Here is a 25,837-nt window from a genome sequence, read left to right as displayed (position 1 = left end):
CATCTATCATCTATCTATCTATCTATCTATCTATCTATCTATCTATCTATAACACTCTCTCACAGACACACACAACAAACATCCATCTCTGTTGCTCTACTACGTCATCTGGTATAACTGATCTGATTGGCTAAGAGCTACCTACAGACGCTTTGATAGACATTCTAAGCGTCCAATAAACGGCTCCGGAGGATCGTAAACCACGCCTCCTCTACGGAGAAATCCATTGAAGGTGTCCAGACCAGATCTCCAATGAGATTTGGTCTGGTGTTAGCCAGGCTACATCACAAGTCAAGTCACTCATAACTTTCACTTTCACTATCATCGATTTCTCTATTTACATGATGAGCTACAGTGGTTGGCTTAGTTACCACTCACTCATATTTGACCGTGTGCCATTGGCTGAAAGTCTGTGATGTGGGCGGGACTAATATTCGTGGACGTGTCGGTTCCGACAGGTGAACTAAAGGAAGGAAAGGATCTCTAATCTAACGGTAAAATCACTAAAATGACTTAAAATAGAGCTAGATAGAAGTTAAACTAATATTTCACTGATTCCATGACAACAGGCTGCATAAGAATATAATTGAATATTAAGGTGACATTGGAGTTGAATAGTTATCTGTAATGTAAAGTTAAACTGACTACAGTTAAAGGGGACTTTAGCAGACAGGAAGTGAAGTTATGTTGTAATGTAACAAGCTTAATTAATGCTGTATAATGATTATTGTTATTGTTGGTTAAAATAGCTTTTACCGACAGTATGAAGGTGTGTAATGTAATGTTGTGTCTCTGAAGCAGGTAGATAGTTCATTTACAGGTACATCTCAAATAATTAGAATTTAATGAAAATGAAAGTGAAACTTTTTTTTATCTTGTAATTTTGATGATTCTGGCTTAGAAATAATGAAAACCCAAAACTCAGTGTCTCAGAAAATTAGAATATTGTGAAAAAGTTCAATTTTGGAGTCCACAGTTGGTATTTTGTGTCTCTTTTGGTAAATTTATGTCTCTTTTTGGTCATTTTGTTTCTTTTTTGGTCATTTTTTGGGTGTCTTTTTGGGTCCTTTTTGTATTTATTTTTGGTCATTTTGTGTGTGTGTGTTTTTGACACAGGTAAATCTAAAAAAATTAGAATATCATGAAAAAGTTCAATATTTTTTGTCAATCATTTAGGAAAGTGAAACTCATAATTTATATAGATACACAGTGGACCAACACCAGCAGAGACCCCTCTCAGTATAAAAGTAGAATCTAGCTGGTGAGTGTAATGTGCTGTTCCTGGGTCAGTGGTGGTTTGGTTCATGTCCTCTGCTGCTGTTGCTCCACTGGGTTTATCAAGTCCACAGGCAACATAGCAGCCATCTAGCAGCATTCTAGATTCTAGATTATTCATGCTTCTTGGCACCTCCCCACACTGGCAAAGGTACCAAAAGCTGCTTCAGTGACCATGGTGATACTGGGCTGGACTGGCCAGCAAACTCCCCATAGGAGTCTATGGGCTGTTGTCAAGAGGAAGGAGAGAGACACCAGATGAGCTGAAGGCTGCTATAAAAGCAACATGGTGCTGTAGGCTGATCTCCTCCATGCCACCAAGTATTAATGCACTAATTCATGATTCAAAAGGAGCCCAACCAAGTATTGATGGACAGAAATGAACAGACTTTTCAGAAGCCTGACATTTGTGTTTAAAATATCATTTTTTTTATTGATCTTATGCAATATTCTAATTTTCTGACACACTGAGTTTTGGGTTTTCATTCTCTCTAAGCCAGAATCATCAAAATTACAACAAAAACAGGCTTGAAATATTTCACTCTATGTGTAATGAATCTATATAATGTATGAGTTTCACTTTCTGAAATAACTGATCAAAAATATTTACCTTTTTCACGATATTGTATTGTGAGTGTTGTTTTTTGCGAGAATGAAAAAAAAGAAAATCAATGCTGGTCGGTGGACCAGTGTGAAATGTTTTGACAAATATCAGATTATTATATCTAGACATTTAATAGGTTTTCTTGAAAATGATTTTGGTTATCATCAAGAAAACCATGTTAAATGTCTAGTTAGCAGCTCTTAAATTAAACTCTTATCAGATATTTTTGTTGTTATCATATTTGTGCAATCAAATGTACCTTTAGTTTTACCAGACATTAAAATGAACAAGAAATTGCAGAAAAAGGTGGTCTAATAATTTGTTCCATGACTGTATACATTAAACATGGAGGTTTGCAGTATTATGGATTGAATGTAATAAAACTGTTGTTTAAGCCGTTGACAAGCGAGAATAGGGTGGTGGCTTATCCTAAAGTGTTTATGCACTTTAATCCTCCAAGAATCGCCACCTTAACGTGGTGGAGGGGTTTGTGTGCTCCAGTGATCCTGGGAGCTGTGTTGTCGGGAGCAGTAGCTCCTGGTAGGGTCTCCCAAGGCAAAGTGGTCCCAGTGGAGGGGCCAGACTAAGAGCCATTCAAAGACCCTTATGAAGCGGGAAAACACACAACCGAGTACCTCGCCCAGCACGGGTAAACCGGGGCCCCCTCCTGGAGCCAGACCCGGTTGGGGAGCACGCAGGTGAGCGTCTGGTGGCCGGGCCTTCGTCCACGGGGCCCGAAGAAACCACGTGGACCCGCCGACCTGTTGGCCCACCCCCCGCAGAGTTAGGCTGAAGGGTCAGGAGCAGTGTGAGTCGGGCGGCAGGTGAAGGAGGGTACCTGGGCGTGCTGACCCCTGACCCCCGGCTTCAGCAGCTCTGGAGACGTGGAACGTCACCTCGCTGGCGGGGAATGAGCCTGAGCTTGTGCAGGAGGTGGAGCGTTACCAGCTAGAAATAGTTGGGCTCACCTCGACACATAGCCTGGCTCTGGACCAAACTCCTGGAGAGAGGCTGGACTGGGACAGTGCCAGTGGAGTGGCAGACCGGGGTGGTGGTTCCCATTTTTAAAAAGGTCCGGAGGGTGTGTTCCAATTACCGTGGAATCACACTGCTCAGCCTCCCGGGAAAGTCTACTCCAGGGTGCTGGAAAGGAGGCTCCTGGAACCTCAGATTCAGGAGGAACAATGCAGCTTCCGTCCTGGCCGTGGAACAATGGACCAGCTCTTTACCCTCCCAGACTTCTGGAGGGGTCATGGGAGTTTGCCCATCCAGTCTACATGTGTTTTGTGGACTTGGAGAAGGCCTATTACCGTGTCCCTCGGGGAGTCTTGTGGGGGGTACTGAGGGAATATGGGGCACAGGGCTCGTTGCTACGAGCTATCCGGTCCCTATACAACCAAAGTGAGAGCTGTGTCCGCATACTCGGCACAACGTCAAACACGTTCCCAGTGGGTGTTGGCCTCCGCCAGGGTTGCCCCTTGTCTCTGATTCTGTTCGTGGTCTTCATGGATCTCAAGGTGCAGCCGGGGGAGGAAGGGATCCGGTTTGGTGACCTTAGAATTGCATCTCTGCTTTTTGCAGACGATATGGTTCTTTTGGCTTCATCAGACCGGGACCTCCAGCACTCACTGGGGCGAAGCGGTTGGGATGAGAGTCAGCACCTCTAAGTCAGAGGCCATGGTTCTCTGCCGGAAAAGCGGATAAGCAGACGAGAATGGATGTTTATGCACTTTAACCAACAATGACACATATCAAGAGCAGATTTACATGGAAAACAATGGTTGTAGGTGTTTCTTAAGTCCATCATGTGCTGCTGATGTTTACTGATGTCACAGTAATGATTTGTAGTCGGCTTCAGCTTTACTCTGAGATTGAGGCAGGGCCCTCACAGAGATCTCAAAAAAAAAAAAAAAGTTTAACCTGGCTCAGTGTTAATCACCAGCAAAGCATAGGAAAATAATGCCAACATTTTTCACTTTTGTCACATGAACAGTGTATTTCCACAGTTCTTTTTACAATCATCACAACAGGAGATGGAGTTTCCCATGACAAACTGTTCATTCTGTCCATAATATGCTTGAACACTGGGGAGCTACGCTAACAAATAGCTTGACTCTGTTCAGGAGTAAGTCATTACTGTGTCATTAAATCTGAGCTGACTGAACATGTCTGTCAACATCGCTTGTCTTGTTTGCTTATAAATTTATTTATTCTGTTATTATTCTTTCAGATGGCTGCAGTCACAAAGAAACTACTGATAGTTGGTGATCCAGTATGTGGCAAGACCTGCCTCCTCATCGTGTTCAGCAAAGACTGGTTCTCTGAGGTTTTCGTGCCCAAAGTGTTTGAAAATTATGTGGCAGATATTGAGGTGGATGGTAAACAGGTAAGCTGTTTTGTATGTTTTTTTGTGAGTGTGTAGTTGGAGGCCCCTGAACCTTCTACCTCTTTCACACCAATGACCGGGGTTAGACCAGGGTTATCTGACCATCTTTTATCATTTCAAAACAAGCAAGATAAGACAGGTTTCGATGTATTGAATATACAGTCATGGAAAAAAATATTAGACTATTGTTTTCCTCAATTCCTTGTTCATTTTAATGCCTGGTACAACTTAGGGTGCATTTGTTTGGACAAATATAATGATAACAAAAATATCTGATAATAACTGCACCACAACTGCGGCCGCCGTCACTAACTGTGCACAGCGTCCGCCGCTTATTGTAAACAAACCGGCATGCTAATTGTACATAAAGTGTCTGCCACTGATCGTGAATTAACCGGCATGCTAACTGTGCTGACTTCACATACTTCAAGATGTCAAAACCTTTAAAACTAGTTTGAGGATTGTTATAACCTTTATTTAACCAGATGAAAACCCATTGAGATCAGGATCTCTTTCACAAGGCTGACCTGGCCAAGAGGTCAGCAGCACACATCATAAAAACTATTACAGGGAGGTGACAGTAGACATTAAAACATACAGTTTTCAAAGTGCATAAGTGTTTTACAATAAAAAAGGGCGGGAACTTGTAACGTGAGCTGGTGCAGGCGGAGAGGCTAGCAGTTAGCATTAGCAGAGGCTCCGGATAGCAGGTTAGCTTGGAGAGATGACAGACACAGAAGCGGGGATTTCCACACGGCGGCTTCATTCTACAGAGTCTAAACATTGACCATACAAAGCCAGGTCTCCACAGCGCTACGTTCACTAACCATACAGGGATAGCAGTAGGTAGACAGCACAACCAACACCAACTCGTTAATATATACTGAGAGTTCTCTTCTGAGGAAAGTCCGCAGAGCAAGAGGCATGGTGAATGACCAAGGAGGCTCTGTATACACACCCAAACAGGAAAGAGGTGCCACCCCCTTGTGGCGCTATACCGTACTACAGTAATAGCACTTCTAGACTGACTGTTACAAACTGTAACAAACAACAATTTAAAGTTTAAAAACACAAGCACTGGTCGATGTTCTCATGCTGTCTCTTCCTCAGGATGGAACGGAAGAACTTCAGACAGTTTCAGTTCAGTCTGTAAGGTATTCCATGTCCAGGGGGCAGCAAAGCTAAAGATCTTTTTCCATATTCAGTCCTTACACGAGGAACACATAAAAGAGTAGCGCAGGAACGTAAGGCATAGTAACTGTTTTTTCTCTGCAATAAGGAGCACAAATAGGGAGGAATCAAGCCTAAGAGAGTCTTATAAATTAGCATCATGGTCACCTAACATATATATTACAAAATAAATGAAAAAAAATGCTCCTCTTCTTTTCTCTTCTTCTCTTCTTTAACATATAGCACTCCTGTAGTGATGACAGTTAGCTCTTAAAGTTATGTACTTACTTATTCCTGTGGTCTAAGTCTAGTACCATCAGGTTGAATGCACTTATTGAAAGTCGCTTTGGACAAAAGCGTCAGATAAATGACATGTAATGTAATGTAAAAAGAGTCAGCCAATGTGTGTATCTGGGTGCACTCAAAGAAGGCAAGTCCGATTTCAAATACAATTCACAATAGTGGGTGAGACGACTGTAGCCAGTAACAAATCTCAGTGCTGAGTGAAAGACAGTGTCCAAGGACTTGAGACATTTGGATGAAGCACTCAAATAAAGCATGTTTCCATAATCAAATATAGGCAAGAAGGTCGCTGTCACTTATTTCTTTCTGACTCTGAGGGAGAAGCAGGTTCTATTTCTGAAAAAGAACCCAAGCTTCACCCTAAGTTTAGTGACCAGAAGGCCTGAGGATTCAGAAAGTGTGCAGCCTCTGAGCCCAGGACACAGTAAAGATATTCTGATGTCCACAGTGACGTCCTTGGTGGTGATGTAGTCCTGTTCTCCTGTCCTGTTCTAGGTGGAGTTAGCTCTTTGGGACACATCGGATTTGGAGGATTATGTCAGACTGAGGCCTTTGTACTACCGAGACACAGATGTCATCCTCATGTGTTTCTCCATCGACAGACCAGATAGTTTGGGTGAGATTTTCTTTTTGTTGTTGTTTTTCACAAACATTTTCATTGCACATACTCCTTGTTCAACATATTCACCTTGTGCCTGATGCAGAGAATATTCCAGAGAAGTGGATTCCTGAGGTCAAGCACTTCTGTCCCAACGTGCCCATTATTCTAGTGGGAACAAAGAAAGACCTGCGAAATGATGAGCACACTCGCCGAAAGTTGGCCAAGATGAAGCAGGTCAGTGAGGTCTTTGTTTGCTAATCCTACTAAGGAGGAGGAACTACTCCCAGATTTTTTTTTTCACTCAGTCAAATAGATATAAATGTATAACTTTTATAAATCGTGATCTAGATATTTTTTTATATTCTGTCTGTCACTGTTAATAAACCTACCATCCTCCGGATGTCTGAGCTCCTCCCCCTATCTCTGAGGCTGAGCCCAGCCACCCTACGGAGGAAACTCATTTCAGCCACTTGTATCCGTGATCTCGTTCTTTTGGTCACTACCCAATGCTCATGACCATAGGTGAGGGTTGGAACGTAGATGGAGCGGTAAATCGAGAGCTTTGCCTTCAGGCTCAGCTCCTTCTTCACCACGACGGTCCGGTACAACGCCCACATCACTGCTGACGCTGCACCAAACCGCCGTCCATCTCACGCTCCGTTCTACCCTCACTGCTGAACAAGACCCCCAGATACTGGAACTCCTTCTCTTGAGGCAGTAGCTCTCTCCACCCAGAGGGGGCAGTACCTCTCTCCACCCAGAGGGGGCAGTCCACCGTTCTCACCCAGAGAACCATGGCCTTGGAAGACTTGGAAGTGCTGCAACCACTCCACACCCGGCTGCAAACCACCCCAATGAATGCTGAAGGTCCCGGTCTAATGAAGCCAAAAGAAAAACATTGTCTGCAAAAAGCAGAGATGTAATTCTAAGGTCACCAAACCGGATCCCATCCTCCCCCTGGCTGCGCCTTGAGATCTTGTCCATGAAAACCACGAACAGAATCGGAGACAAGGGGCAACGCTGGCGGAGGCCAACACCCACCGGGAACGTGTTTGACGTTGTGCCGAGTATGCGGACACAGCTCTCACTTTGGTTATATAGGGACCGGATAGCTCGTAGCAACCAGCCCGGTAACCCATACTCCCGCAGTACCCCCCACAAGACTCCCGAGGGACATGGTCGCAAGCCTTCTCCAAGTCCACAAAACACATGTAGACTGGATGAGCAAACTCCCATGACCCCTCCAGAAGTCTGGGAGGGTAAAGAGCTGGTCCGTTGTTCCACGGCCAGGACGGAAGCTGCATTGTTCCTCCTGAATCTGAGGTTCGACAATCAGCCGGAGCCTCCTTTCAGCACCCTGGAGTAGACTTTCCCGGGGAGGTTGAGCAGTGTGATTCCACGGTAACTGGAACACACCCTCCGGTCCCTTTTTAAAATGGGAACCACCACCCCGGTCTGCCACTCCACTGGCACTGTCCCAGACCTCCACGCAACACTCAAGAGGCGTGTCAGCCATGACAGCCCAACAGAGTCCAGAGTCTTCAGCATCTCAGGGCGAATCTCATCCAACCCTGGTACCTTGCCGCTGGGCAATTGGTACCTTTCCACCGTCTGAGGACATCCCCAGGTCAGGTCAGCAGGTCTCCTCCCCCGCTGAACACAGCTTGGGCCAAGCCCTGCTTTCCCTTCCTGAGTCGCCTGACGGTTTCCCAGAACCTCTTTGAGGCCGACTGAAAGTCCTCCTCCATGGCCTCCCGGAATTCCTCCCATACCCGAGTTTTTGCTTCAGCGACTGCCGCAGCTTCAGCCCTTCTGGCCGAACGGTACCTATCTGCTGCTTCCAGAGACCCCTCAGCCAGCCAAGTCCGAAAGGCCTCCTTCTTCAGCCTGACGGCCTCCCTCACCACTGGTGTCCACCAGCAGGTTCTTGGGTTGCCGCCGACGGCCTTCAGTCCACAGCTCCTACCAGCCGCGTCAACAATTGAGGCTTTGAACATGTTTAACATGGCCCATTCTGACTCATCTCCCCAGCCTCACCCAGGATGCTGGAGAAATTATTTCGGAGGTGTGAGTTGAAGACCCTGCAGACAGGGACCTCCGCTAGACGTTCCCAGTTCACCCTCACTACACGTTTGGGTTGCCAGGACTGTCCAGCAGCCTCCCCCACCACCTGATCCACCTCACCACCAGGTGGTGATCAGCTGACAGCTCTTCTCCTCTCTTCACCCGAGTGTCGAGAACATGCGGCCATAGATCTGATGATACGATAATGAAATCGATCGTTGATCTTTGGCATAGAGTGCTCTGGTACCAGGTACACTTATGAACAACTCTTTGTTCTAATATGGTGTTTGTTATGGACAAACCGTGACTAGAACAGAAGTCCAATAACAAAACACCACTCTGGTTCAGATCGGGCCGTTCCTCCCAATCACCTCCTCCAGGTACCATCATCGTTACCCACGTGATCGTTGAAGTCTCCCAGAAGAACTATAGAGTCCCCAGGTGGTTCCCCTGCAGGACACCACCCAGAGACTCCAAGAAGGCCGGGTACTCCGAACTGCTGTTGGTGCATAAGAACAGACAACAGTCAGAGACCTTCTCCTCCTCTGGTTCCTCTGGTTCCTCAGGGAGAACTCCAACACAGCGGCACTCAGCCGTGGGCTTGTGAGTATCCCCACACCCACCCACAGCCTGTCACCCTGGGCAACAACAGGAGAGAGTCCAGCCTCTCACCATGGGCAACAACAGGAGAGAGTCCATCCTCTCACCCTGGGCAACAACAGGAGAGAGTCCAGCCTCTGACACTGGGCAACAACAGGAGAGAGTCCAGCCTCTCACCCTGGGCAACAACAGGAGAGAGTCAAGCCTCTCACCCTGGGTAACAACAGGAGAGATTCAAGCCTCTCACCCTGGGTAACAACAGGAGAGATTCAAGCCTCTCACCCTGGGTAACAACAGGAGAGAGTCCAGCCTCTCACACTGGGCAACAACAGGAGAGAGTCCAGCCTCTCACCCTGGGTAACAACAGGAGAGAGTCAAGCCTCTCACCCTGGGTAACAACAGGAGAGATTCAAGCCTCTCACCCTGGGTAACAACAGGAGAGAGTCTCACCCTGGGTAACAACAGGAGAGAGTCCAGCCTCTCACCCCGGGCAACAACAGGAGAGAGTCTCACCCTGGGTAACAACAGGAGAGAGTCCAGCCTCTCACCCTGGGCAACAACAGGAGAGAGTCCAGCCTCTCTCCAGGAGTTTGGTCCAGAGCCAGGCTATGTGTGGAGGTGACCAAGTTGGTCACCTCCACCTCCTGCACAAGCTCGGGCTCCTTCCCGCCAGCGAGGTGACGTTCCACGTCCCCAGAGCTGCTGGAGCCGGGGGTCAGGGGTCAGGGGTCAGCACGCCCAGGTACCCTCCTTCACCTGCTGCCCGACTCAAACTGCACCCGACCCCTATGCCCTACTCTGTGGGGGGTGGGCCCACAGGTCAGTGGATCCATGTGGCTTTTTCAGGCTGATCCCAGCCGGGCTGCATGGACGGAGGCCTGGCCACCGAACCCCTCCACCACGATAAGGTTGTGATTCTTGGAGGAGAAGTGTAAATAGTGTAGTGTCAATATACATATAGAAGTTGGGACAGGAGCAGGTTTACCACAGTGTTCCATCACCTTTTCTTTAATGTGCTGTGTACGTTTCAGTCAGTCCAGTGTGTACAATAAAAACCTGTTTTACAACACAGAGCTGAAGATACCTGTAGAAATAGTTTCTATAGATAGAACATCTGTGTTCTTGCTCAAAAGAGGTAAAGTTGTTAGCATAGAGATCATAAAATGAAGTAATCCCACATTTTGACCTTTAATGGACAATGTCTTTTATGTTTAAAAAAATAAAAATATATTATTTTATTTCTTATTAACATGATGTCCTGTTTCCTTGATATTTTTGGTTTATCTAAACAGGAACCAGTGAAGTCTGACGAGGCGAAGGACATGGCCAACCGGATGAACGCCTTCGGGTACGTGGAGTGTTCAGCCAAGACGAAGGACGGAGTGAAGGAGGTGTTTGAGATGGCCGCCAGGGCGGCGCTGCAGCACAAGAAGGGAGGGAGCGTCTGCCTCCTGCTATAGGGGTCAGAGGTCAGAGGAGGAGGAGGAGGAGGAGGAGGAGGAGGAGGAGGAGGAGGAGAAACAAACCAACGAACCAACAAACCCAGCACCACTGAATAGGTTTTGGAGGGACGAGCCAGAAAAGTTAAAGTGCAATTAAAAAAGGGAGTTTATACATTTATGCAGTGGTGGAAAGTAACTAAGTATATTTACTCAAGTGCTGTACTTCAGAACAATTTTGAGGTACTTGTACTTTACTTAAGTATTGTGAATGTTAAGTGATTAGACATGTTTTAATTAAACCACATAACAGTATATTAAGAAGTTAAAATGTGCCCTGTCTTTGCACTGCAAAAAAGGTGTTTAAAAACCAGATCAAACAGTAAATCTGAGGGAAATGATCTTGCTGCATGGACAGATAATTTACCTTAACAAGATTTATTAAATTAAGATTATTAAATCTAGAAATAAGCATGTTGAACACTTAAAATAATAAATGAACTCTTAAAACCAGATAAATTAAACCCGAGCAGAGTGACCTGATGATTATTTGGTTCTTACCAAGATAAAAATAACTTTATATTTAGAAGTGTTAGATCATTTATCTGGTTTTAAGAGCGTCCAACATTAAAGCACTTACATTAATGCATCAATGCAAATAATCATAAAATGATATATTTAGAATATATAAAACAATCTAAGTGGGTCCATTCTGCATCACGAGTACTTTTACTTGTCATGCTGTCTGAAATACTCAAACACTGATTTTTTTGTTTTGTTTTATTTACAGTACTGATTTGTTTACTGTAAGAATAAAAACAGTTAAACTTTGTGATTTTTAATGGTACTGTGTACGGCAATACGACACAGTAAACAATGCTGTTAATTTGATAATAATTTAATCATTACTCTTATATAAAGAACTAGTAATTGCAAGTAATTACGCTATACGCTAAAGAAAATAATATTAATTTAATTAAGTTAATTATTTAAACAGCATTTGTATCGGACTAATTCTGATCAAAATTATGATAAAAATGTAAAAATACAGTCGTCTACTTTACTTTTCATACTGTCTACTGTGTTTTTTCTACAGTAAAGATTTAACTACTGTGATTTTTATTTTTCCTTTTAATGTTAATGATTGTTCTGTATTAGTGATGATGTTAAGTTTGGACTAATACTGAAGGTGTCTCTGGGTTACTGTGACAGCTTTTCTTTCTATTTTCATCATTTTTAAAAACAATCACTCAATTATTGGAGAAAATAATTCTTATTAATAGTTCAAAATGAGCTCCACTTCACCCAACTACTAAAGTAAAATCCTCCTTTTACATAAATGCACCAGTAGTAGTAGTAATAATAATAATAATATTAATAATAATAATCCATCAGTATAATATATAAAGCAGTTAAACATTGACATGTTTCTGATTTGAGTACTTTACTTTAATACTTTAAGTATTACTTTATGGTCATGTAATAATAATAATAACACTGAATTATTACTTTGATACTGTTCTTTTGTGGTGGATTTTAATATTACAAACAAAATAGAAAAGAAACTGTTGAAAATAATACTTATTAATAGTTCAACATGAGCTCCACTTCACCAAACTACAGAAGTAAAATCCTCCTTTTACATTAATGCACCAGAAGTAATAATAACTAGAAAATTTCCTCTGGGAAAAAAATAGAATATTGTGAAAAAGTTGAATTTTGGAGTCCACAGTTGGTATTTTTCTGTCTCTTTTGGTAAATTTATGTCTCTTTTTGGTCATTTTGTGTCTTTTTTTTGGTCATTTTTGTGTCTTTTTTGGTCATTTTTGCATCTATTTGACGTGCTTTTTCACTAAGACAACGACAAAACAAATATGCATATTTTATCTATGTGACGAAGATTTGAAAAGGGGAATAAACCATTTGCGCTTTTATTTTGTAAATGACAACTTCCGGTCGCAGAATATGAAATAATGGGCATTTTTTCGATTTAAATTCTTGTTGTTATAACTAGAAAATGAAAATGAAATACATTTTATCTATCCATTGATCCCTTTCTGACCCTGATGAAGTAAAAAGCTGTATAGTATTTTTAATTTTAGTGTTTTATTTTGAATCTAAAATCAAATAACCACTGTATTTTGTTTTTTAAATATAATTTTGTGAATGACAAATCCAATGACCAAAAGATACACAGACCCACAACTTCCATTTAAAGTGTTTTTTTGGGTATTAAACTAAAACTAATTTCTTTTTTCTTATACATTTATTTTGGAATATTGACAGGAAGTCTAAACATTTAACTTCCGGTGTGCCTTGCCACTATAGACCTAGCAGATTAAGTACACTGTAAAAAAAACCCAAAAAACCCTTACAGTATATTTATGTTAGAGATATAGTGTTTAGTACATTTAACAGTGAGGAAAAGTGTTTTTATAAAAAATAAATGCAAAAATTACAGTGATGGCTTGTATATGTAAAGCCCTGTAAAAGCCCTTTTGGGTTATATAAATAAAAAATGGACTTGAATTGACTATTATGCTGTAAAAAATCCTCTTTCGGCTGACATAGACAATTACAGTGTTTCATTGTAACTGAAACTGAATTAACTCATTTATCATTTTACGTCTTTTACTGTCATGGTTTAACAGTTTTTCACCCTAAAATCTACAGACATTTTTTTATTTATATGTGATATATGTGTTCAAATACCAATCACAAGTAGCCTGGGTATACCCAGACTGCCTTGCGCGCTCGAATTTAATTTCGAACCTCCAGGCAGTCTGGCAACCAGGAAGCATTCCTAGCCCTGTTTTAGGATCCAATCACAGAGCGGGGAGGGACGGTGAGACGATGACGCGTACTACTCGGCACTTGGAAGCTTGTAGTTTTCCGGATCCAACATGGCTGCTGCAGATGCGAAACTCTCTTTAGCTGCAGACGGTGTTTTAAATAGTTTAGAGCGAAAGGTCTCTCGGCGGCTCCGCTGTCCCCTGGCTGGTAGCCAGATCACCGGTAGCGGGGCTATTAGCGCCGCTACCGGCGGTCTCTGCGGCTCGTTGCGCCGAGTCGGCGAGACCGCCGGTCACCGCCGGTGATCTTGCTCCGAATCGCTCCGAAGCGGAGCCGCCAGAGACCCCCAGCAGCTTGTTTGTTGCCCATAAAATCAGTGGATGTGTGGCTGAATGACATGAGGGGGAATAACGCGTGAAAATAAATAATCTTGCAGAAAGCGAGAACTGGAGAAGCAAAGCAGCAGCTTTGCTTCTCCATCACACAGTAGAAAGCCAGCGGAGCAGCTTCTCTACAGGCTGCTCCAGCTCCGCTGTCATAGGGACAGATATAAAAAATCTTTCCTGCCACATGCCATCACACTGTACAATAACAAATAATAACCTGGTTCATTACATACTGTCTATGCACTTTATGTGTTTTTATGCACACTGTTCATTGCACCTTATTTGTTTCATAGCACCAACATTTTTATACTGTATATTCATATTTATTCTGCACTGGAATTCTATTCTACTCCTTCTTTAGACACTTTATATTTTATTGTATTTTTATTGTATTTTTATATTTTATTGCTTGAAGTATGCCTAGGTTGTTCTTTTTATTTAATTGTGTTGTTATTGTCTCTGTGTGTAATGCTGCTGCTACACTGTAATTTCCCAGCTTGGGATAAATAAAGTCTATCTATCTATCTATCTATCTATCCATCTATCCATCTATCCATCTATCTATCTATCTATCTATCTATCTATCTATCTATCTATCCATCTATCTATCTATCTATCTATCTATCTATCTATCTATCTATCTATCTATCTATAACACTCTCTCACAGACACACACAACAAACATCCATCTCTGTTGCTCTACTACGTCATCTGGTATAACTGATCTGATTGGCTAAGAGCTACCTACAGACGCTTTGATAGACATTCTAAGCGTCCAATAAACGGCTCCGGAGGATCGTAAACCACGCCTCCTCTACGGAGAAAAGCATTGAAGGTGTCCAGACCAGATCTCCAATGAGATTTGGTCTGGTGTTAGCCAGGCTACATCACAAGTCAAGTCACTCATAACTTTCACTTTCACTATCATCGATTTCTCTATTTACATGATGAGCTACAGTGGTTGGCTTAGTTACCACTCACTCATGATTTGACCGTGTGCCATTGGCTGAAAGTCTGTGATGTGGGCGGGACTAATATTCGTGGACGTGTCGGTTCCGACAGGAGAACTAAAGGAAGGAAAGGATCTCTAATCTAACGGTAAAATCACTAAAATGACTTAAAATAGAGCTAGATAGAAGTTAAACTAATATTTCACTGATTCCATGACAACAGGCTGCATAAGAATATAATTGAATATTAAGGTGACATTAGAGTTGAATAGTTATCTGTAATGTAAAGTTAAACTGACTACAGTTAAAGGGGACTTTAGCAGAGAGGAAGTGAAGTTATGTTGTAATGTAACAAGCTGAATTAATGCTGTATAATGATTATTGTTATTGTTGGTTAAAATAGCTTTTACCGACAGTATGAAGGTGTGTAATGTAATGTTGTGTCTCTGAAGCAGGTAGATAGTTCATTTACAGGTACATCTCAAATAATTAGAATTTAATGAAAATGAAAGTGAAACACATACATTATATAGATTAATTACACATGTGAAATATTTCAAGCCTGTTTTTCTTGTAATTTTGAAGATTCTGGCTTAGAAATAATGAAAACCCAAAACTCAGTGTCTCAGAAAATTAGAATATTGTGAAAAAGTTCAATTTTGTCCACAGTTGTGTTTTTTTTTTTGTCTCTTTTGGTAAATTTATGTCTCTTTTTGGTCATTTTGTGTCTTTTAAGGTAATTTTTTTTGTTTCTTTTTGGGTCCTTTTTTTGACACAGGTAAATCTAAAAAAAATAGAATATCATGAAAAAGTTCAATATTTTTTGTCAATCATTTAGGAAAGTGAAACTCATAATTTATATAGATACACAGTGGACCAACACCAGCAGAGACCCCTCTCAGTATAAAAGTAGAATCTAGCTGGTGAGTGTAATGTGCTGTTCCTGGGTCAGTGGTGGTTTGGTTCATGTCCTCTGCTGCTGTTGCTCCACTGGGTTTATCAAGTCCACAGGCAACATAGCAGCCATCTAGCAGCATTCTAGATTCTAGATTATTCATGCTTCTTGGCACCTCCCCACACTGGCAAAGGTACCAAAAGCTGCTTCAGTGACCATGGTGATACTGGGCTGGACTGGCCAGCAAACTCCCCATAGGAGTCTATGGGCTGTTGTCAAGAGGAAGGAGAGAGACACCAGATGAGCTGAAGGCTGCTATAAAAGCAACATGGTGCTGTAGGCTGATCTCCTCCATGCCACCAAGTATTAATGCACTAATTCATGATTCAAAAGGAGCCCAACCAAGTATTGATGGATAGAAATGAACAGACTTTTCAGAAGCCTGACATTTGTGTTTAAAATATCATTTTTTTTATTGATCTTATGCAATATTCTAATTTTCTGACACACTGAGTTTTGGGTTTTCATTCTCTCTAAGCCAGAATCATCAAAATTACAACAAAAACAGGCTTGAAATATTTCACTCTGTGTGTAATGAATCTATATAATGTATGAGTTTCACTTTCTGAAATAATTGATCAAAAATATTTACCTTTTTCACGATATTCACATTTTTAGAGTGTTGTTTTTTGCAAGAATGAAAAAAGAGAAGAAAATCAATGCTGGTCGGTTGACCAGTGTGAAATGTTTTGACAAATATCAGATTATTATATCTAGACATTTAATAGGTTTTCTTGAAAATGATTTTGGTTATCATCAAGAAAACCATGTTAAATGTCTAGTTAGCAGCTCTTAAATTAAACTCTTATCAGATATTTTTGTTGTTATCATATTTGTGCAATCAAATGTACCTTTAGTTTTACCAGACATTAAAATGAACAAGAAATTGCAGAAAAAGGTGGTCTAATAATTTGTTCCATGACTGTATACATTAAACATGGAGGTTTGCAGTATTATGGATTGAATGTAATAAAACTGTTGTTTAAGCCGTTGACAAGTGAGAATAGGGTAGTGGCTTATCCTAAAGTGTTTATGCACTTTAATCCTCCAAGAATCGCCACCTTAACGTGGTGGAGGGTTTGTGTGCTCCAGTGATCCTGGGAGCTGTGTTGTCGGGAGCAGTAGCTCCTGGTAGGGTCTCCCAAGGCAAAGTGGTCCCAGTGGAGGGGCCAGACTAAGAGCCATTCAAAGACCCTTATGAAGCGGGAAAACACACAACCGAGTACCTCGCCCAGCACGGGTAAACCGGGGCCCCCTCCTGGAGCCAGACCCGGTTGGGGAGCACGCAGGTGAGCGTCTGGTGGCCGGGCCTTCATCCACGGGGCCCGAAGAAACCACGTGGACCCGCCGACCTGTTGGCCCACCCCCCGCAGAGTTAGGCTGAAGGGTCGGGTGCAGTGTGAGTCGGGCGGCAGGTGAAGGAGGGTACCTGGGCGTGCTGACCCCTGACCCCCGGCTTCAGCAGCTCTGGAGACGTGGAACGTCACCTCGCTGGCGGGGAATGAGCCTGAGCTTGTGCAGGAGGTGGAGCGTTACCAGCTAGAAATAGTTGGGCTCACCTCCACACATAGCCTGGCTCTGGACCAAACTCCTGGAGAGAGGCTGGACTGGGACAGTGCCAGTGGAGTGGCAGACCGGGGTGGTGGTTCCCATTTTTAAAAAGGTCCGGAGGGTGTGTTCCAATTACCGTGGAATCACACTGCTCAGCCTCCCGGGAAAGTCTACTCCAGGGTGCTGGAAAGGAGGCTCCTGGAACCTCAGATTCAGGAGGAACAATGCAGCTTCCGTCCTGGCCGTGGAACAACGGACCAGCTCTTTACCCTCCCAGACTTCTGGAGGGGTCATGGGAGTTTGCTCATCCAGTCTACATGTGTTTTGTGGACTTGGAGAAGGCCTACGACCGTGTCCCTCGGGGAGTCTTGTGGGGGGTACTGAGGGAATATGGGGCACCGGGCTCGTTGCTACGAGCTATCCGGTCCCTATATAACCAAAGTGAGAGCTGTGTCCACATACTCGGCACAACGTCAAACACGTTCCCAGTGGGTGTTGGCCTCCGCCAGGGTTGCCCCTTGTCTCAGATTCTGTTGGTGGTCTTCATGGATCTCAAGGTGCAGCCGGGGGAGGAAGGGATTCGGTTTGGTGACCTTAGAATTGCATCTCTGCTTTTTGCAGACGATATGGTTCTTTTGGCTTCATCAGACCGGGACCTCCAGCACTCACTGGGGCGAAGCGGTTGGGATGAGAGTCAGCACCTCCAAGTCAGAGGCCATGGTTCTCTGCCGGAAAAGCGGATAAGCAGACGAGAATGGATGTTTATGCACTTTAACCAATAATGACACATATCAAGAGCAGATTTACATGGAAAACAATGGTTGTAGGTGTTTTTTTAAGTCCATCATGTGCTGCTGATGTTTACTGATGTCACAGTAATGATTTGTAGTCAGCTTCAGCTTTACTCTGAGATTGAGGCAGGGCCCTCACAGAGATCTCAAAAAAACCCAGCAAAGCATAGGAAAATAATGCCAACATTTTTCACTTTTGTCACATGAACAGTGTATTTCCACAGTTCTTTTTACAATCATCACAACAGGAGATGGAGTTTCCCATGAAAAACTGTTCTTTCTGTCCATAATATGCTTGAACACTGGGGAGCTACGCTAACAAATAGCTTGACTCTGTTCAGGAGTAAGTCATTACTGTGTCATTAAATCTGAGCTGACTGAACATGTCTGTCAACATTGCTTGTCTTGTTTGCTTACAAATGTATTTATTCTGTTATTATTCTTTCAGATGGCTGCAGTCAGAAAGAAACTAGTGATAGTTGGTGATCCAGTATGTGGCAAGACCTGCCTCCTCATCATGTTCAGCAAAGACCAGTTCCCTGAGGTTTTCGTGCCCACAGTGTTTGGAAACTATGTGGTAGATATTGAGGTGGATGGTAAACAGGTAAGCTGTTTTGTATGTTTTTTTGTGAGTGTGTAGTTGGAGGCCCCTGAACCTTCTACCTCTTTCACACCAATGACCGGGGTTAGACCAGGGTTATCTGACCATCTTTTATCATTTCAAAACAAGCAAGATAAGACAGGTTTCGATGTATTGAATATACAGTCATGGAAAAAAATATTAGACTATTGTTTTCCTCAATTCCTTGTTCATTTTAATGTCTGGTACAACTTAAGGTGCATTTGTTTGGACAAATATAATGATAACAAAAATATCTGATAATAACTGCACCACAACCGCGGCCGCCGTCACTAACTGTGCACAGCTTCCGCCGCTTATTGTAAACAAACCGGCATGCTAATTGTACATAAAGTGTCTGCCACTGATCGTGAATTAACCGGCATGCTAACTGTGCTGACTTCACATACTTCAAGATGTCAAAACCTTTAAAACTAGTTTGAGGATTTTTATAACCTTTATTTAACCAGATGAAAACCCACTGAGATCAGGATCTCTTTCACAAGGTTGACCTGGCCAAGAGGTCAGCAGCACACATCATAAAAACTATCACAGGGAGGTGACAGTAGACATTAAAACATACAGTTTTCAAAGTGCATAAGTGTTTTACAATAAAAAAGGGCGGGAACTTGTAACGTGAGCTGGTGCAGGCGGAGAGGCTAGCAGTTAGCATTAGCAGAGGCTCCGGATAGCAGGTTAGCTTGGAGAGATGACAGACACAGAAGCGGGGATTTCCACACGGCGGCTTCATTCTACAGAGTCTAAACATTGACCATACAAAGCCAGGTCTCCACGGCGCTACGTTCACTAACCATACAGGGATAGCAGTAGGTAGACAGCACAACCAACACCAACTCGTTAATATATACTGAGAGTTCTCTCTGAGGAAAGTCCGCAGAGCAAGAGGCATGGTGAATGACCAAGGCGGCTCTGTATACACACCCAAACAGGAAAGAGGTGCCACCCCCTTGTGGCGCTATACCGTACAAACAAACAAACAACAATTTAAAGTTTAAAAACACAAGCACTGGTCGATGGTCTCATGCTGTCTCTTCCTCAGGATGGAACGGAGGAACTTCAGACAGTTTCAGTTCAGTCTGTAAGGTATTCCATGTCCATGGGGCAGCAAAGCTAAAAGCTCTTTTTCCATATTCAGTCCTTACACGAGGAACACATAAAAGAGTAGTCCAGGAACGTAAGGTATAGTAACTGTTTTTTCTCTGCAATAAGGAGCACAAATAGGGAGGAATCAAGCCTCAGAGAGCCTTTAAACTAGAGTCAGCCAATGTGTATATCTGTGTGCACTCAAAGAAGGCAAGTCCGATTTCAAATACAATTCACAATAGTGGGTGAGACGACTGTAGCCAGTAACAAATCTCAGTGCTGAGTGAAAGACAGTGTCCAAGGACTTGAGACATTTGGATGAAGCACTCAAATAAAGCATGTTTCCATAATCAATTATAGGCAAGAAGGTCGCTGTCACTTATTTCTTTCTGACTCTGAGGGAGAAGCAGGTTCTATTTCTGAAAAAGAACCCAAGCTTCACCCTAAGTTTAGTGACCAGAAGGCCTGAGGATTCAGAAAGTGTGCCGCCTCTGAGCGCAGGACACAGTAAAGATATTCTGATGTATGTCTCAGTGACATCCTTGGTGGTGATGTAGTCCTGTTCTCCTGTCCTGTTCTAGGTGGAGTTAGCTTTTTATGACACAGCGGGTCACGCTGATTATCCCATACTGAGGTCTCTGAACTACCCAGACACAGATGTCATCCTCATGTGTTTCTCCATCGACAGCCCAGAAAGTTTGGGTGAGATTTTCTTTTTGTTGTTGTTTTTCACAAACATTTTCATTGCATGTGCTCCTTGTTCAACATGTTCACCTTGTGCCTGATGCAGAGAATATTCCAGAGAAGTGGGCTCCTGAGATCAAGCAATTCTGTCCCAACGTGCCCATTATTCTAGTGGGAACAAAGAAAGACCTGCAAAATGATGAGGACACTCGCCGAGAGTTGGCCAAGATGAAGCAGGTCAGTGAGGTCTTTGTTTGCTAATCTACCAAAGGAGGAGGAACTACTCCCAGATTTTTTTAAAACATTTTTTTTACCTTTTTCACTCAGTCAAATAGATATAAATGTATAACTTTTATATATTGTGATCTGAATATTATTTTTATATTCTGTCTGTCACTGTTAATAAACCTACCATTAAAATTTAACATTCATTTATTTGTCAGTGGTAAAATTTAGCAAAAATCTAAAAATTGGCAAGGGATCAAATAATTATTTCCCTCGCTGTATATATATATATATATATATATATATATATATACATATAGATGGATGCAATTCTAAGGTCATCAAACCGGATCCCTTCCTCCCCCGGCTGCTCCTTGAGATCCTGTCCATGAAGACTATGAACAAAATCGGAGACAAGGGGCAACCCTGGCGGAGGCCAACACCCACTGGGAACGTGTTTGACGTTGTGCCGAGTATGCGGACACAGCTCTCACTTTGGTTATATAGGGACCGGATAGCTCGTAGCAACCAGCCCGGTACCCCATATTCCCTCAGTACCCCCCACAAGACTCCCCGAGGGACACGGTCATAAGCCTTCTCCAAGTCCACAAAACACATGTAGACTGGATGGGCAAACTCCCATGCCCCCTCCAGAAGTCTGGGAGGGTAAAGAGCTGGTCCGTTGTCCCACGGCCAGGACGGAAGCCGCATTGTTCCTCCTGAATCTGTATGGAAGAATTATCTTATCTACGATAACTAAACTACGATAACTCTTTTTAGGACTACTTAAGATTAATTCTACATAAATATGCTGCGTGTTAATAGGTGACGATTCAAATAGCTGGCTAATAAGGTAAATTGGTGTATTTTAAGAAAGAAGCAGTTTTACAAACAGACCATATACCCCTACGGAGCGCTCAAAAAGGCGAGGGAACGCACCCAAGACGGGGCCACACTCTAGCTGTCTCCCTATTGGTTGGTGAAACACACTATTTTAAGCGCAGGGCGGGACATCGTTCAGTCTGAGCAGACACCTCAACCTGAGAGGACGTGCGTGTTCTGAGTGCGAGCACAAAAGTTTTAAGAGCGCAGCGTTGAGATCCGAGCACGTAGACTTTGGATCTGAGTGCGTAGACTTTAGATTTGAGCGCGCACAGGACATATTTGAGTGCAAGCAAAATGTTTGTGTCCAAGAAGAAGAAATGTGAGCACAAGCATGTGATTTTTATGTGCACGCACACATTTTGAAAGAAAGCAGCAGAAATCTGAGTGCGAGCGCAAAATGTGAGCATGAGGAGAACAAATCTGACACCAGAAAGACAAATCATGCTCTCAAACTGAAAATCTACGCTCTTGAATAAAGATAGGATAATTCTTCCATAAATCTGAGGTTCCACAATCGGCCGGAGCCTCCTTTCCAGCACCCTGGAGTAGACTTTCCCGGGGAGGCTGAGCAGTGTGATTCCACGGTAACTGGAACACACCCTCTGGACCTTTTTAAAATGGGGACCACCACCCCGGACTGCCACTCCACTGGCACTGTTCCAGACCTCCACGCGACACTGAAGAGGCGTGCCAGCTATGATAGCCCAACAGTGTCCAGAGCCTTCAGCATCTCAGGGAGAACCTCATCCAACCCTGGCGCCTTGCCGCCGGGCAGCTTTTTAATTACCTCGGTGACTTCTGCCAGGGATTCTGATGAGTCTTCCCCTGAGTCTTCAGACTCTGCCTCCTCCACAGAGGACGTGTTGGCTGGATTAAGGAGTTCCTCAAAGTGTTCTTTCCACCGTCTGAGGACATCCCCAGGTCGGGTCAGCAGGTCTCCTCCCCCTCTGAACACAGCTTGGGCCAAGCCCTGCTTTCCCTTCCTGAGTCGCCTGACGGTTTTCCAGAATCTCTTTGAGGCCGACTGAAAGTCCTCCTCCATGGCCTCCCGAATTCCTCCCATACCGAGTTTTTGCTTCAGCGACTGCTGCAGCCCTTCTGGCCGAACGGTACCTGTCTGCTGATTCCAGAGACCCCTCAGCCAGCCAAGACCGAAAGGCCTCCTTCTTCAGCCTGACGGCCTCCCTCACCGCTGGTGTCCACCAGCAGGTTCTTGGGTTGCTGCCACGACACCGACGGCCTTCAGGCCACAGCTCCTACCAGCCGCATCAACAATTGAGGCTTTGAACATGGCCCATTCTGACTCCATGCCCCCAGCCTCACCCGGGATGCTGGAGAAATTCTTCCGGAGGTGTGAGTTGAAGACCCTGCAGACAGGGGCCTCCGCTAGACGTTCCCAGTTCACCCTCACTACACGTTTGGGTTGCCAGGTCTGTCCAGCAGCCTCCCCCACCACCTGATCCACCTCACCACCAGGTGGTGATCAGTTGACAGCTCTGCTCCTCTCTTCACCCGAGTGTCCAGAACATGATCAGATATGATGATACGATAATGAAATCGATCATTGATCTTTGGCCTAGAGTGCTCTGGTACCAGATACACTTATGAACAGCTCTATGTTCTTTTTCAGTCCAGTGTGTACAATAAAAAACAGTTTTACAACACAGAGCTGAAGATACCTGTAGAAATAGTTTCTATAGATAGAACATCTGTGTTCTTGCTCAAAAGAGGTAAAGTTGTTAGCACAGAGATCATAAAATAAATCCACACATTTTGACCTTTAATTGACAATGTCTTTTAAGTTTAAAAAATAAAAATATATTATTTTATTTCTTATTAACATGATGTCCTGTTTCCTTGATATTTTTGGTTTATCTAAACAGGAACCAGTGAAGTCTGACGAGGCGAGGGACATGGCCAACCGGATAAACGCCTTCGGGTACGTGGAGTGTTCAGCCAAGACGATGGACGGAGTGAAGGAGGTGTTAGAGATGGCCGCCAGGGCGGCGCTGCAGGAAAAGAAGGGAGGGAGCGTCTGCCTCCTGCTATAGGGGTCAGAGGTCAGAGGTCAGAGGAGGAGGAGGAGGAGGAGGAGAAACAAACCAACAAACCAACAAACAGTTCAGCACCACTGAATGGGTGTTAGAGGGACCAGCCAGAAAAGTTCAAATGCAATTAAAAAATCTTGCTGCATGGACAGATAATTTACCTTGACAAGATTTCTTAAATTAAGATTATTAAATCTAGAAATAAGCATGTTGAACACTTAAAATAATAAATTAACTCTTAAAACCAGATAAATTAAACCCGAGCAGAGTGACCTGATGATTATTTGGTTCTTACCAAGATAAAAAAAACTTTATATTTAGAAGTGTTAGATCATTTATCTTGTTTTAAAGGAAAAGTCCACCGTTTTTTCATATTAAAACATGTTATTCGGGTAAGTAAGACGAGTTGATACAGACCTCTTGCGTCTCAATGCGTGCACTCAATCGCCCTGGCGCGCGGAGCTACTTGGCTAGCACTTAGCTTAGCCCAGTTCATTCATTAGGATCCAAACAGATGGACAGTTAGAAGCCACCAAACTCCTCCACGTTTTCCCTATTTAAATACAGCTACACGAGTAGTTAAACGACCAAGTATGGCAACACAAAATAAAACGTGGTGCTTTTCGAAGCGGATAAAAAGGAGAACTATAATGTATGGCGGAATAGCACTTGGGAGCACTTCGACTCGGCGCAGTAATATCATCACTCCTGACGGAAGTGAGAGGGAGCGGAAGTGATGATATTACTGCGCCGAGTCGAAGTGCTCCCAAGTGCTATTCCACCATACATTATAGTTCTCCTTTTTATCCGCTTCGAAAAGCGCCACGTTTTATTTTGTGTGGCCATACTTGGTCGTTTAACTACTGGTGTAGCTGTATTTAAATAGGGAAAACGTGGAGGAGTTTGGTCGCTTCTAACTGTCCATCTGTTTGGATCCTAATGAATGAACTGGGCTAAGCTAAGTGCTAGCCAAGTAGCTCCGCGCGCCAGGGCGATTGAGTGCACGCATTGAGACGCAAGAGGTCTGTTTCAACTCGTCTTACTTACCCGAATAACATGTTTTAATATGAAAAAACGGTGGAGTGTTCCTTTAATTAAAGCACTTACATTAATGCATCAATGCAAATAATCTATTGATATATTTAGAATATATAAAACAATCTAAGTGGGTCCATTCTGCATCATGAATACTTTTACTTGTCATGCTGTCGGAAATACTCAAACACTGATTTTTTTGTTTTGTTTTATTTACAGTACTGATTTGTTTACTGTAAGAATAAAAACAGTTAAACATTTAGATTTTTAATGGTACTGTGTATGGCAATACGACACAGTAAACAATGCTGTTAATTTGATAATAATTTTATCATTACTCTTATATAAATACCTAGTAATTGCAAGTAATTACTCTATACGCTAAAGAAAATAATGTTAATTTAATTAAGTTAATTATTTAAACAGCATCTGTATCTGACTAATTCTGATCAAAATTATGATAAAAATGGAAAAATACAGTCGTCTACTTTACTTTTCATACTGTCTACTGTGTTTTTTCTACAGTAAAGATTTAACTACTGTGATTTTTATTGTAAATTATACAGCACTACACTGTAAAAATCAAACACAGTGATGAACTGTGAATAATAGTAAATAACTGGAGATTTCACAACGATTATTTACAGTGTATACTTGATGGACTTTTACTTCACTAAATTGTTTTTGCAAACAAATAATATGAAGAGCTTGTAAAATATGATTAAATAAATGACCTAATAATAAAAACAACTGATTGACAGCAAATTAACTATTGACTATTTTGTTTAGTTTCGTTTTAGTCATTTTTCATGTAAAAACATTGAATGGATCAAGCTTTATGAATGTAAAAATGTGCTGCTTTTCCTTTTAATGTTAATGATTGTTCTGTATTAGTGATGATGTTAAGTTTGGACTAATACTGAAGGTGTCTCTGGGTTACTGTGACAGCTTTTCTTTCTATTTTCATCATTTTTAAATACAATCACTCAATTATTGGAGAAAATAATACTTACTTAATAGTTCAAAATGAGCTCCACTTCACCCAACTACTAAAGTAAAATCCTCCTTTTACATAAATGCACCAGTAGTAATAATAATAACTAGAAAATTTACTCTGGGGAAATTGTGAAAGGGCCACGGGGGCTACTGCCGGTGTGTGTACACTATGATGAGATTCTTCAGAGAACAATTAATACTAGTAATGTTATGATACTATATTATATACAAGGAGCACACCTACAACAAGCATTCCTTTACAAGTATTTATTTATACAGCAACCTATGACCTTTAACCTCAAAGTGTGTGTGTGTGTGTGTGTGTGTGTGTGTGTGTGTGTGTGTGTATCTGTAACTGTAATCACATCAAAGC

The 25,837-nt window shown here is 42.8% G+C and overlaps 2 protein-coding genes across 3 annotated transcripts; both read left to right on the top strand.

The window, feature by feature from the left end:
- Nucleotides 1-420: 420 nt before the first annotated feature.
- LOC131971214 (rho-related GTP-binding protein RhoA-C-like) lies at nucleotides 421-10,463 on the top strand. Its single transcript, XM_059332536.1, has 5 exons — nucleotides 421-494; nucleotides 4,110-4,265; nucleotides 6,234-6,354; nucleotides 6,443-6,573; nucleotides 10,296-10,463. The coding sequence occupies exons 2-5, from the start codon at nucleotides 4,110-4,112 to the stop codon at nucleotides 10,461-10,463; spliced, it is 576 nt and encodes a 191-aa protein (XP_059188519.1). The 5' UTR covers nucleotides 421-494.
- On the top strand, nucleotides 422-25,518 carry LOC131971211 (rho-related GTP-binding protein RhoA-C-like). 2 transcript variants are annotated; one of them, XM_059332533.1, is made up of 5 exons: nucleotides 422-494; nucleotides 18,317-18,472; nucleotides 20,173-20,293; nucleotides 20,382-20,512; nucleotides 23,269-25,518. In XM_059332533.1, the coding sequence occupies exons 2-5, from the start codon at nucleotides 18,317-18,319 to the stop codon at nucleotides 23,434-23,436; spliced, it is 576 nt and encodes a 191-aa protein (XP_059188516.1). In that variant the 5' UTR covers nucleotides 422-494; the 3' UTR covers nucleotides 23,437-25,518. The 2 variants fall into 2 exon arrangements, with proteins under 2 accessions (XP_059188516.1, XP_059188517.1); XM_059332534.1 differs by lacking the exon at nucleotides 422-494 and adding an exon at nucleotides 14,583-14,719.
- The last annotated feature ends 319 nt before the right edge of the window (nucleotides 25,519-25,837 follow it).

Source organism: Centropristis striata, chromosome 5, assembly GCF_030273125.1.
Source record: "Centropristis striata isolate RG_2023a ecotype Rhode Island chromosome 5, C.striata_1.0, whole genome shotgun sequence".
NCBI lineage: Eukaryota > Metazoa > Chordata > Actinopteri > Perciformes > Serranidae > Centropristis > Centropristis striata.
This window is presented reverse-complemented; position numbering and strand designations above follow the sequence as displayed.